The sequence below is a fragment of the Fusarium solani genome (assembly GCF_023522795.1).
Source record: "Fusarium solani strain SB1 chromosome Unknown bctg00000008, whole genome shotgun sequence".
Classification (NCBI taxonomy): domain Eukaryota; kingdom Fungi; phylum Ascomycota; class Sordariomycetes; order Hypocreales; family Nectriaceae; genus Fusarium; species Fusarium solani.
In genome coordinates this window covers 1085584-1098405 of record NW_027072148.1, presented here as the reverse complement: position 1 = coordinate 1098405, position 12822 = coordinate 1085584, and the positions used below count along the sequence as shown (strand labels likewise).

The 12822-nt window shown below is 49.7% G+C and overlaps 5 protein-coding genes across 5 annotated transcripts; 2 read left to right on the top strand and 3 right to left on the bottom strand.

Moving 5' to 3' along the window:
- On the top strand, positions 1-1199 carry MRS44_012405 (uncharacterized protein; the record flags this gene model as incomplete). The annotated part of the gene is made up of 2 exons (XM_065618789.1): positions 1-427; positions 775-1199. The coding sequence occupies 2 exons, from the start codon at positions 1-3 to the stop codon at positions 1197-1199; spliced, it is 852 nt and encodes a 283-aa protein (XP_065474861.1).
- A 1574-nt stretch (positions 1200-2773) lies between these two features.
- On the bottom strand, positions 2774-7945 carry MRS44_012404 (uncharacterized protein; the record flags this gene model as incomplete). Its single annotated transcript, XM_065618788.1, has 17 exons — positions 2774-2992; positions 3039-3534; positions 3581-4057; positions 4107-4248; positions 4294-4358; positions 4406-4456; positions 4503-4574; positions 4625-4745; positions 4798-5119; positions 5172-5348; positions 5396-6159; positions 6210-6443; positions 6492-6774; positions 6824-7053; positions 7100-7628; positions 7676-7806; positions 7855-7945. 17 exons carry the CDS (start codon positions 7943-7945, stop codon positions 2774-2776), a joined length of 4404 nt encoding a protein of 1467 aa, XP_065474860.1.
- Positions 7946-8473: 528 nt separating this feature from the next.
- Positions 8474-10202, bottom strand: MRS44_012403 (uncharacterized protein; the record flags this gene model as incomplete). Its single annotated transcript, XM_046276153.2, has 3 exons — positions 8474-9431; positions 9483-9738; positions 9794-10202. 3 exons carry the CDS (start codon positions 10200-10202, stop codon positions 8474-8476), a joined length of 1623 nt encoding a protein of 540 aa, XP_046133146.2.
- A 1001-nt stretch (positions 10203-11203) lies between these two features.
- Positions 11204-12162, top strand: MRS44_012402 (uncharacterized protein; the record flags this gene model as incomplete). Its single annotated transcript, XM_046284053.2, has 2 exons — positions 11204-11465; positions 11528-12162. 2 exons carry the CDS (start codon positions 11204-11206, stop codon positions 12160-12162), a joined length of 897 nt encoding a protein of 298 aa, XP_046133147.2.
- A 172-nt stretch (positions 12163-12334) lies between these two features.
- MRS44_012401 (uncharacterized protein) lies at positions 12335-12727 on the bottom strand (the record flags this gene model as incomplete). The annotated part of the gene is made up of 1 exon (XM_046269500.2): positions 12335-12727. One exon carries the CDS (start codon positions 12725-12727, stop codon positions 12335-12337), a length of 393 nt encoding a protein of 130 aa, XP_046133148.2.
- Positions 12728-12822: the final 95 nt, after the last annotated feature.

Here is a 12822-nt window from a genome sequence, read left to right as displayed (position 1 = left end):
ATGAAGGAGGTCTCTGAAGTTGCCATCGACTCAGGGGTTCAATCCTTATCTCCCAAACCAGCCGCTCCCATAGTTGTCGCGGATGAATCGTTTCTAGTATATGGTGTCGCTTTTCCAAATGTCAGTCTTAGCTATCATCAAGGCAGTTGGTTGATTGGGTACTCACCTCTCGGAAGCTTCTTCCAACAAGGCCATCTACTTCTCCCAGAATTGAGCCCAAGACAGCCACTGAGCCACCTTGAGACGGAGCTTCTGCGCCTCGCAAGACTCGCAAACAAAAATGCGCTTATGCTCGTCCGCGTGAGGCTGCAGGGCCAGCGTCACACCGTCGTTGCAGGCGCCTCGTCCGTAGGTGCCGCAGCCGTCGCAGTCCGGAAGGAACTTCGCCGTCTCCTAGAGGCGAAATTGCACATCGCAGTGGGCGCAGGTACGGTATTGGACTAGTGTCTGGCACATTGTTGCCGGGTTGTTTCTGTCGAGTTCCGTGATGGTATAGTAGTGGTAGTAACAGAAGTCGACGTTGAAGAGTCCAGAAACGGGCTTCAAGATATAGTAAGTGTTCTGAGATGAACAGAATGGGAATGAGTTTGAACCGACGTTATAGGAGGTATTTGTAGTTGAGAGCAAATATGAAGGAAAGCATTTGTTCAGAGAACAAAGGGATGACAACGGACATTCACCAACAGCAAACGGGCCTTAGATGGTCAGCTGAACAGGGTGCAACAATGAAGAGCGTCAATTCAATAACAAACGGTGCTATATTAAGCAAAACAGATGCAGAGTTCCTCAAAAGGGCTGACTCACCAATGATGGCTTACAAGTCAGTTGCGCAGTTCCAAGGTAACCTGCGTGAAACCGTGATAGAGCGCTGGTTGGTGATACAAAAGAGAAGGTCAGAATGGCAAGTCAGGCGTGTTATTCCGCCCGAAAGGCCTGAAGAGTTCGCCTGTGATCCCTCTGGGGATCTTCCAGACGACTTCTTTATCTTACTTCTTGCTGGCAGCTTCCTTCTCCTTCTCGAGACAATCGTCGCAGACAGGGTGTGGGAGTTCAAAGCGCGCCCAGGGATCGTTATACCTGCGCGGGCACAGTACTGGCGCAATATCATGCTTCTGAGCGTAAGAGCAATGGTGGGTGACCTCGATGCACACCCAATCGAAGTCCTGGCACTTTGGGCAGACCCTCTCATATGCCTTTAGATCACACATCTTGTGTCTTGTTTCCTTCGGTTGATGGGTTGTAGTTGGTGTTGTTCTCGGTTGTAACTGAAGGTAAAGATGTGAGTGGGTGGTGATGTCCTGGTTGGTGTTGGATGATGAGATTCGAACAGGAACAGAGATGGGGCTGTTTATATACTGACCGATTATAGGGAGGCGTTCTGTGATCACGACAGAGTAGATCTATAGTTCATTTTACGGCTGTACTTGTTCTTTAGCTGCTCGTTTGTATGCATGAATCAACGCCTGAACAGGCCATTTTCTACAAACGAAAGGTCGCTATTCAGAGTTTCTCTTTGTTTTACCGAGAGGGTCTCCCGTATTCAATACTCATAAACGGATTATAACATTATTTTCGAGAGTAAGCAAAGGTTTAAGAACAATGGTGACATTGTTATCTTGTTCAAGAACATTGGTTGGAGCTGTAAGAGAAACAGCTCAGCTAAGCCAGCCATTTTGGGCCATGAGAAGTCTTCAACACGCTCCTATTGAGGCCACATCTCATGATAGCAGTATTAGATGGGTAAGGGAAGCACATTCAAAAGGCCCGGAAGCGTTCCTAAGGCATATCAATTTAACGGTATGACGGGACCACCCGAGAGTTTGTTCTCATGACGGCCCGGTATCAACGTGGAAGACCTGCATTGCACTTTATATCTCTGTGAAATTATGTCTCTTCACAAAGTCCCTTTACTCAGCATGACTCACTCGTTCCTGATCATGCCCGTGAGCCCCCACCAAACACTTGTCGTTGACGGCGGTACTTGTCAGCATGCAGCCGCGCCAGACGTTGACGACAATAGTAGTTGGTGCAGTACCTGCCATGCGGCCACTCAATAAGCTGAGCCATCCGTCGGTTCTCCCATTTCATGCCTCCCTTACATGCTCCGTAAGTTCGCGCCTCGGTGTTCCCTGCCTCCGAGCACATGTAGTAGGTCATTGTTATCTCGTGCTGTTGGTGGCAGGCGGGACATATGTCGTAGTATACGAATCCTTGACACATTTTGCCCAGTATCAGATTTGATGATCTCTCTAGAAGGTGTTGGTGTGGTTATGTTAATTAAGTTACGGTAGATATCGTCGAAAAGTTCATTTGCACTCGAACGGTCTACATGACTGGAACAAGGAGTATTTATACTCGATCCTATGCTGTGATTCAGCTCCTCTAACTTTATTAACTCAATATTTCCAATATTCTCAAGAGAAGTAGGCGATCGTTTAGTTACGTGGACTGAGGCTAAAGGCTGATGAGGGGAACGGTGAGTAAGGTATGCCTTTCATCTCTAAAGACTACAACACATGAACAGCACACTCTAGTGAAAGTAAACTCATGCAAGAATACTACAGGATCAGTAAACGTAAGTCAGAGCCTTTATCAATGCGTAATGAGACCGAATCTGCAATCTTAAGAAACCTCACACAGCTTCAGGGTAACCCGCAAACCACCACAGCAACTCACTCTGCTACACGAGGGATGGAGAATCAGACCAAAAGGTACTAGTATTCAACTAATCACGACATAAGTCTAAAGACACTTAATGGAATATAGGCTGCCTTCAAGCTCTAGTCTTGCTCTTGTCGGCACGATACAGCCTCGTAAAAGCACCAGCTTCATCAGCCAACAACTCCGTCGGGGCGCCAAACTCAACGAGAGTGCCCTTGTCCAACACCGCAACCTTGTCAAAGTCGAGCAGTGTATCAAGGCGATGGGCGATCATGATGATGGTGCAGTCTGAAAACTCTGATCTGATGACCTCTTGAATCCTGGCGTCCGTCTGTGTATCAACGCTGTAAAATTTGTTAGTGAAACGGAGACTTGACTGTGGGTTTAGAGGGAACTTGCCTGCTGGTAGGTTCATCTAGAATGAGTAGAGAACTCTTCTTTAGCAAAGCGCGAGCAAGACAGAAGAGTTGTCGCTGTCCATGAGAGAGAAAGTTCTCATCCATCTTTTCATCAAGAGGCTCCTTGTCTTCGCCAACCTTGGCTTGAATAACAGACCAAATACCAACCCGTTCCAGCGCATTCTTGATTTCTTCATCAGAGCACTTGCTCAGAGGATCGGCGTTGAACCTGATGGTATCACTGAAGAGGAACGGATCTTGGGTCAGGCAGCTGAGTCGTTGGCGGATCAAGGACCTAGGAATGACAGAGATATCCTCGCCGTCCAAAGTGATTTGGCCGTTGACAATCTCGGCCATTCTGAGCAAGGCCTGGACAAATGAGCTCTTCCCACTGCCGCTTCGGCCACACAGCCCAAGCTTTTCTCCGTGGTTGACGCTGAACGTAAGCCCATGAAGGACAGGCTCAGCAGTTTGCCTATCTGGTCAGTACTAGCATTATCTTTTAGTCTTTAATCACTTACTCGTATTGAACATCCAAGTCCCTGACTTCCAGCTTTCCTGTACTTGGCCAGTCTTCTCCTGGTTGCTTATCCTCTCCTGGCTTCTGCTCATTGGGCGCATCCGAGGAAAAGGCGCGAATGCGTGTAATAGCTCCCAACGAAGTCTCTAATATGGACCAATAGAGGATAATGCCCTTCATGTTGGCGCCAAGACGCATCATGTTGACAAGGGCGATACCCAAAAGGGAAGGGTTGATCTTTTCCCGCAGAGTCACAGCAAAGACAACGAGAATGACGGTCAAGAAAGCAACAACCATGTCCAGAACAAGTGTCAGCCATCGCTGAATACAGTTGAGGAGATAAGAAGGCTTCTGCGCGTCATCAAGTCGGAGGAGGACTTTGTCAGTATACGGCTGAATCCAGCCAAACGCTCTGATAGTCGCGAGACCATTGATTGACTCGAGGAAATGCGAGAACAAAGGAGCCTTGTGTTCAATCCTGGAAAATGGTGAGTACTAATCGCAATTGTCGGTAGGTGGAATCATACTCCAAAAGTCTAAGTTGCTTCGAGGTTCGAACATAGAAGCGCTGAATCAAGACGAGAACGCCGATAACAAAGGGGATGGAGACGGCGAACCAGCCGACGGCAGCGATGGCAAGGCCGGCGGCTCCGAAGCATGAAGCAACCTCTGCAAACCGTTAGCCACTTACTACTCAGGTGAAGGTTCACTTACCAAAAAGGAAGATGGATAGAGAGAGCGGTAAGACCGTGTCAACGAGTCGCAGGTCTTGACTGAATCTACAAGTCGTTAGTGTGTCCCAAGTTATCACACACAGAGCCTGTACCTGTTGATCAATGATCCGGCTTCGCTGTTATTCAGAAACGACATCGGTGCACTAAAGAATATTAGGACAAGTTAATCAGGTCCGAGGAGATACCTACCTCATGGCTGCATCCAAGAGCCGACGGTGAAGCGTCTTGCCGCTCGTCGGTCCAACAACAAGAAGAAACAACCTGGGAATATAATTAACAGATTGATCCTTTTTCAAGGTTTCAGAACTTACGCAATGGCCATGGTGATGAGTAGTCCCTCAAGAAGAGACAAGACACCATAGATGCTCAGCCAATATCCCACATCTGAACTATCACGGCCTTTGCCATCACCCCACCAGGTGATCCAGACATCTGAGACGCTGCTGTTAGCAAGAGAAGCAGACTTGGAGTACTGGATTCTTACATCTAAATGAAGCAATGACACCTTGGGTGACAATCAGAAAGACCTGCATGGTGTTGTTGTGTCCTCGAATGGCCTTGAAGTAATACATAAAGACGCTCCTGTCGCTCGGGGGTTCAGCTTCGTCTTTTTGCCGCTGAGGCTGGCTTTCTGAACGCTTGGGCTCGGAAGGACTGTCGCTGGATTCAGAAAGGCTGCTGTCGCTTTCATCAAAGTGACTCGAAATGTCGAGACTTTCAACATAGCCCGCTCCGGATCGTAGGTCAGAGAAAGTCCCTTGCTCGATCAGTCTACCCCCTTTGTCGAGAGCAATGACATAGTCTGACTCTGGCAATCGATGAACTGAATCTAATTAGTACATTTATTTTGGATCTTACAGCCAGGTACTTGCCAGCATGGGTTGCTAGGATAATGGTGGTTCCATTCTTTCGTAGAAGTCCATCTCTTCCAAAGACGCGGCTGAAGACGGCCTGCTCTGTCACCTTGTCTAGTCCACTAAAGACGTCGTCAAACATGGCCACAGGCTTTCGTGAGTAGACCGCTCGAGCGATTGCCTGGGATACGTCAATAAGATTCCATGGTTGAATGAGTCTTGACTTACCAGCCGCTGCTTCTGACCTCCACTGAGCTTGACTCCCTTATCTCCAACCATGGTGAGATCCCCATCCGGGAACCTGCCAAGATCGATTGAAAGATCGCAAGCATTCACAACAGTGTCAAACCAAGCGCTGTCGAAACCCTTTGACTCAGCAATAATGTTTGCTCGGATCGTTGCGTTCATGACCCATGGGGACTGCTCGCAAAAGGCGACTTCTAGTGAACTCAGAGACACTCTACCTTTTGAGGAGGTGGTTTCACCCAGGATAGCTTTGAGGAAGCTCGATTTGCCTGATCCAACAGGACCAATCACCATCACAAGCGACCCGTTCTCATGTCGAGGAAAGGCCGTGTTGATGCTGTTGAGAACAGTCTTTTCGCCCCAGTTGAAGTTTCCATCACTAATTGAGATTCGTGAGCCATCGACTACGACCTTGCCCAAAGTCTTGAGCTCAAACGCTTCGTGTTGTGTTTCGGTATTTTCTTGAGAGGATTTCGATGAAGGCCCACTCTGGTTGTCGTGAATCCGGCGGCGGTCTATCCTCTCCTCGAGCATCAAGAACTCTTGAATCCGCTTAAAGCATCCGAATGCAGAAAACGAGTTTGGAATGTTGCCCAGAAGATGTGACAGCGGATCCATCATGACACCCAAGATGGACAAGGCGGTGATTGCCTGAGCAGCTGAGAATGGCTCCCCACCTCCGAGTTTGGCAGCAATGGCATATGCGCCAAAGGTGATGGCCTCTGTCAGACTTATGTTGCAGTTTGCTTGGGCAAAATATGAGTATATGATCGACTGAGCTAGGGGAGAAACATACTTATGCAGTTGGCGTAAACGCTTATCATGCGGTAACGTTTACCAACTTCAATCTCTTCGTCTCGTTTCTGTGCAATGAGGCTATGGAAGCGATCCGAGTATCCAAGCATCTTGACTGGCTTCATGGAGCTGAGCACCTCGGAGGTGAAGTTGATGCGGTCCTGAGTTGCCTTTTGATAGACCATTTGGCGTGGGACCATCAGTTTGCCGATACTACCAGAAAGTATCAGGGAAACTTTTGTTTGTTAGCAAGAGTCATAGTCCTCTGGATAGTTGGACATACTGATTGCTGTGATGATGGGTGCCACGCAAACTGCCCCCAGTTGAGCTGCAAGCATCCACATTGCGATACCGACTGTGATGGTGTTTGCCCAAGACTCTACCAGCAGCATGTGCAGCTTTTCCGTAAGAGTCTCGACATCATTTCCCATGAGAGTGACGGCTGACGACTCGTTGAGGTCATCCGTGGGCAGCTTCATCATCTTGCCGTAGATCAGCGTGATCAAACCACCTCGCACCATGGCACCAGCCCGGAAGGTCAAGTGCTCATACCATGCCGTGATGATCTATCATGGTCAGTTACTATCGAGACATGTAACCTCAAATATCACTTACAGCTGAGCCGATAAAGACCAAAGCAAAGGCACCGATCAAACCATAACCGAGATTCATGGTTGCTTCGGATGCTGGCATGGTGAGAAAGCGCAGAGCGTGGCTAACGAGGAAAGGCTGCGAAATGCTAAGAGCAATCATGGCAAGCCGGGGCGGCGTGATGCTGAGAAGTTCCCATTTCAGGACCTGGATGGTGGTGAAAAACAAGGAAGGCTTCTTGCTTCTCTGAGTTGCTAAAATATGTTAACCCATGATTACAAAGGCGTCCTGGCAACTTACCTTTCTGCCAAGCCTTGCCAAATCTAAGTGCAAGTTTCTCCGACGAAAGCTTCTCGTAGATCGTAGGCAAGTCATTGTTGGTCAACACAGTAGCCCAACCCGAGAAGAGGAGCGAGTTCAGCCAGACAAAGAATCCGCGGCTGAAGGGACCGCTTGTGCTCTCTTTAGAAGGGACATGATCCGCAGTGATCAGAATCTTGCGCTTCTCGATGGTCTCGAGAACCAAGACAGCTAATTTAAAGACTGTAGAGGTCGACAAGGTCGCAGCGTAAGAAAGATTGAGTAGCATGAGCCACTCGGTCCGAAGTCGGGCGGCATCGAAAAGAAGCGAGACGAAGAGATAGGCTGTAAGCAGAAAAGATGGACGAATAGATTTGACGTGTTCAATATGGGCCAAGAGAACAATGGCAAAGGCCGCCAAGAGGTTCAGAGTTGCTGCTGCAAGCGAGAAGCGGGTGTTGAGATGCTTGGTAGTGGGCACTAACGCTACGAGAACCACCTGCAAAGCTGCATAGATAGCAGAGGTGATCTACACGATATTAGACATGCAGCGTGAAAGTCTTGGCAAGTTCATACAAGTTTGGGCGTATAAGTCGCGTGACGCTTTGCCCGGTCTGGGGATCTAAGGAGATAGGCAGCTCGAGGACCAGCAAGGACAAGAAACAGAGCAGAAGGTATAATGCTCATGATACTCTCTTGGAAAGAGACTGTAACTGGATCAGAAGACGCAAACTATTAAGAAACGTTATTCTTACGGGTAAAGTCGAAGCCGCCGCGACAGCCCTCGGTCCATACACTAGGCCCGAGGAAGCCATCTTGACAGGCCGTGGAGTTGTAAGACTCCATCGCGAGATGATCGCGGCACTGCTGAAAAGTCCGAAAATAGAGTTTCAACTAGACAAGATCAGATGCTGTGTAAAATATGGGTCAAAGAATAGAAAAAGGGTCGAAAGATTGGGAACTTGAGGTGAAAGATTGAACCCAATGGGACGGAACGGAGGTTGCATTTGCAGGGCAGGGATCTTTAAAGATCTGCCTGTCGACATGCAGCCATCAGCTAATCAGCTGCAATAGAGTGACGAGTCCTTCTGCGGAACGCGTAAAAAGTTCCCCTCCTAAAGATAATGCGCATGTTTATCCTTGGTCGGTTTGCGAGAGGAAGCGACAAAAGTTCCTCTGGGACCATTTCTGGAAGGTGGGTGATAAGCGAAGGCAGCCCGTATTCTTTGCTAAAAACCACGAGCAATTGTCTAATAGACGTCTATTTGGGTATCCAAGATGTAATTATAAGTAAAATGTCTTCCTTGCCATTGCGCCTGATACTCTATATCGAAAGCAATCAATTGTCGAGCTGTATTTCTCTCGGCTCGAGTTCTATTGAAGCCGTAGAGGAGCGTCTGGCATGTAGTCTTCCGCATCATCTTCATCAATATCCCCCGGGTCCTCTCGTGAATGCTTCCTGGGCGGCTTAACAAATAACAGGGCAACCCAAGCAAGCGTACAGAGAAAGCCAATGTAATACCACGGCAGGCCCATCCAGAATCCCTTTCGCTTCAGGCCTTGGTCGAAACACCAGGCCAGAACCGGACCTGCAATAAAAGACCCTATCACCTCTATCATGCCTATCAAGGCGTACAGTCGAGAAGTAAATTCTGGTGGAACGTAGTGGGTGACGGTTGCACGTGCAAGAGGACTATCCGCGGCACCGAATGTCCCAAGGAAGAGACCAAACAGGAACAAGACGATATTGTGGCTCATGCCTTGGAAGAAAGCCGCAAAGGCCAGGATACCGGTTGACACGCGCGTCAGAAACAGGTCCTTGCCGAAAGGTGTCATTCGAAAGCGAGGCGACACAAGAATGTCGGCAATCTTGGGCAGGCCACCAAGGATAATGAGGTTGAGGATTCCCAGGGGGGATAGCAGAATGCTGACCTCGGCAAGCTTCCACCCGAAGTGCTTGCTGATGTACTGGCCCATGATCGTCACGTAAGCCGTGAACCGAGCATTCTGGATAAAAAAGGTGACGAGGATCATGACGACGCTGAGGTTCTTGAGCATGTTTAGAGAGTGGATGAGTTCGTTAAGTCCGTGAGTCATGTGTTCCTTGAAGGTGGTTGGCGTGGCTCTTTCGGCCTGAGCTTTCTGGTTCTTGAGGTTGACAGTCAGAGTCTCTGGGAGAAGGACGAGCGTGACCAAGACGACCGGCACCGTGGTCATGACGAGATAGATGGGAACCCATGGACCGTATTTTTGCATGAGAAGGCCTGAAATAACAGGTCCAGCGATTCCACCAGCGGTTGCACCAAAGGTAAGCCAAAGGAAATGCTTTGCTCTATTGTTCTAATTAGGATAACTCTTCAGGTGAGTCTAGAGTATGACTTACTTGTCCTGCTCAGTGCTCACATCGGCTGCCACCGCGTACAGAGTATTTAGCATGACCGGGATGCCACCTCCGAAAAGCTGAAACACACATCCACAGAGGAGGATATACGGATTCTCGCGCAGCGCATCCTGGCTCGACTTGAGAGCCGCAGGGCCAAAGAGGAAGCTCACTGCAACGCCAGAGTATGAAAAGAGCAGCGTTGGCTTCCGACCAATCTTGTCAGACATCATTCCATAGGGAAAGGCAACCATGAGGCCTAATTGTGTGATTAGATGCCGAAGCGGTAGACTTTTTGTTGAGGGGACGCATACCAACGATGGAGGATAAAAGACTGTTCCAGCCATTAAAGTACCCCAGTCTGGCCTGCACCTCATCGACCTTGCATTTCATCTCATCAATGATCTCCGAAGACGTGTCCTGGTAGTGAACATGGCACATCATGTCCTCCAGGATACGCGCAAAGGGTACAATCAAGAGCATGCAGCTCAGGATGACCGAGAACTTGATGAGGGCGACTAGTATGACGATGCGCCGCGGCGAGTGGATGCCCCATCGCGAGAACCGATAGTTAGGGGTCGGCTCCGTGTGAGAATGGAGGCTGCTGACATCGCTGGCGGCATCGTCATGGATCCCGGGCGACTCTAGATCCAGCAGAGGCACATCTGGGGCATATTCGGGCTCAAGTTCCAGCTCGACGGCTGGTGTTTGATACGGTGGCATCCTGGGAAACCGGGGCGAGACAAGGGAGTGACGTTTTCGTTAAGGAGCGGCTCGGTCCATGAATTTGGGGGCGACGCCCTGAAAATTGCTGTGCTGTGCACAGGGGAGAAGATAATTAAAAGGATGAAATAGATTGAAGATCACGGACAAGAAAGAAAGGGAGGGAAAAAAGAGATGGGAGGCTGAGTCGTGTATCGAGACAATGAGAAGCTAAGCTCGCGCCTCAAAATGGTTACTAAGCCCCAAAGCTTTGAAGTTGATTTGAACGATTAGCGTGTCCGGATTTAGCTCTCAGGGCGACAGTTTAGAGGCTTAGCCCTGAAAGCCAGGGGTAAAAAGAACGCGTTCAGGACCCTTGCTTTCCGCGCATAGGGCTTGCCCAGGCTTCCAATGTTACAGTAGACGCCACAGAGACACGCAAGCTGAGGGCCTCGTGAGACGGCATCATGTTTGATGGGTGCGTAACCTCTCATGAGCTGAGGATGTAATAAGTCGCTGATCTTGTCAGTACTACAGTTCAAAGACGAGATTTTTCCATCAATGGCAAAGATACCAAGTCAGTTGATGATGCAATGCCAAGGCGCATAGCCCAAGCAACAGAACAATACTATCTGCCTTGCCAATGTTGGCTTGGCTGCCTTCCTTGTGCTACCCCAGACCTTGGCCAGTTTGTCAAGGAGCAATAACCCAGGTTCCGCGTACCCTTGCTTGATAGATCTAAATAGCCATTCATCTGTAATGCATGGACCCTGATGAAAGGATTACAGTGCATATCATCAATCAATCTTGATCCACAAGTAACTTCTTCCCGCGTCTCGACCGTCAGCGGCGGAGGGGCCGTCACCACCCGATCTACCCCACCCCCGCACGCCGTTCCGTCCGTCCATCTTCGGTCCCAACCCTGTACCTTCTTCCATCCCGAATTGTGACAACCCATTGAGCTACAAGATCTTGTACGAGCACTTCTAGTTTTCGTTTGTGAGACCTCTTACATATCAGCCATGTCTTCAACTCCTCTCCGCATCGGCTTCGTGCCAGAGCACTTCTCGACTCCCCTCTATTTTGCTCAGAAGCACTTTGGCCTCGATGCCACTCTGATTCCCTTTCCTTCCGGCACTGGCCACATGGTCACTGCCATCCGCGCTGGAGAGATCGATGTTGCTATTGGTTTGACTGAGGGCTGGATTGCCGGTCTTGGCAAGGAGGGCGTTGAGGGCGATGGGGGATACCGTCTGGTTGGCACCTATGTTGAAACTCCCCTCTGTAAGTCACTCCAACATTGGATCTCCAGCCAAGACTATGAGAACAACCACTCACTTCCTTAGGCTGGGCCATCTCCACGGGAGCAAAGCGCCCCGAGATCACATCCGTCGGCTCTCTCAGCGGCCGTAAGATCGGTGTCTCCCGGATCGGCTCCGGCAGCTACGTGATGGGCTTCGTCCTCGCCGACCAGCAAGGCTGGCTCACCCCCGGCGCAGCAGAGAAGCCCTTCTCCGAGACGGTGGTGCTCAACAACTTTGAGAACCTCCGCAACGCCGTCAACAGCGGCGAGGCCGACTTCTTCATGTGGGAGCACTTCACCTCCAAGAAGTTCTACGACTCGGGAGAAATCCGCCGCGTCGGCGAAATCTACACCCCCTGGAGCAGCTGGAAGATTGTCGCATCCACAAAGCTGACACAGGGTGGTCTGGATGCCCGCGTGAACAACCTCTTTGGGAAGCTGGACCAGGGCATTGCCCACTTCAACGCCAACCAGGAGGAGGCCGTCGCCTACATCTCGAGCAGCTTGGGTTACACCGAGCCTGATGCCCGCGAGTGGCTCAAGACAGTCAAGTTCCCGACCAAGACTGAAGGTGTGGCGGATGAGGTGGTCCAGAACTGCGTTTCCATCTTGAGAAAGGCTGGAGTTCTCGCCAAGGGCAAGGGCATGGAACCTGAAACCATGGTTTTCAAGTCATGAGTCGTGTCGTCACGTAAATGTAAGAAAAGCATATTAAGAATGCATAAGGATCGATTTCAAAAGCCTGGGGTCTAACAAATCTTGTCTGTCTGTCCCGTCTCTGCCACCTTATCGCTTGGCCTCACAGTTACTGCCGCCTGATCCTCTTCCAGGCCTTTGCTCATAACCATTTTTATGAGGTTCTCGGTTTGTTTGTAACCTTTTCTAAAAGCTTTTTGCAAAAGTGCCTCAGTTGGTTGCAGCCTGGTATGTCCCCATCGACTCGAATGTTGACTTCGACTAGACGGAGGAGGGTGAGCAGAGTCTCGACACACCCTGCATACGAACTGGGGCTTGTAAACCAGGGGACATATTCCCTTAGCTCCTCCAGAAGAACATCGGCGGGAATATCCTTGCATTCGTCGCATGGCCACATGCTCAATAGCATGGCGGAACGTTCAGTGTCCATAAGGTCAAGTTCGTCACGGTTAATATCTGTAAGTGCGTTTGGAAAGTCCTGGGGAGTAGGTCGGTGATAGAGGATGCGAAGAGCTTCGAAGATTCTTTCGATGTAACTGCGGCGCATGGTTAAGACTTCTTCATCTATTCATGCACCTTCTGTTAGCTTAATAGTAGGGATGCTCAGGTATGTGTTGGCTACTCACCCATTAGGTCAAGACT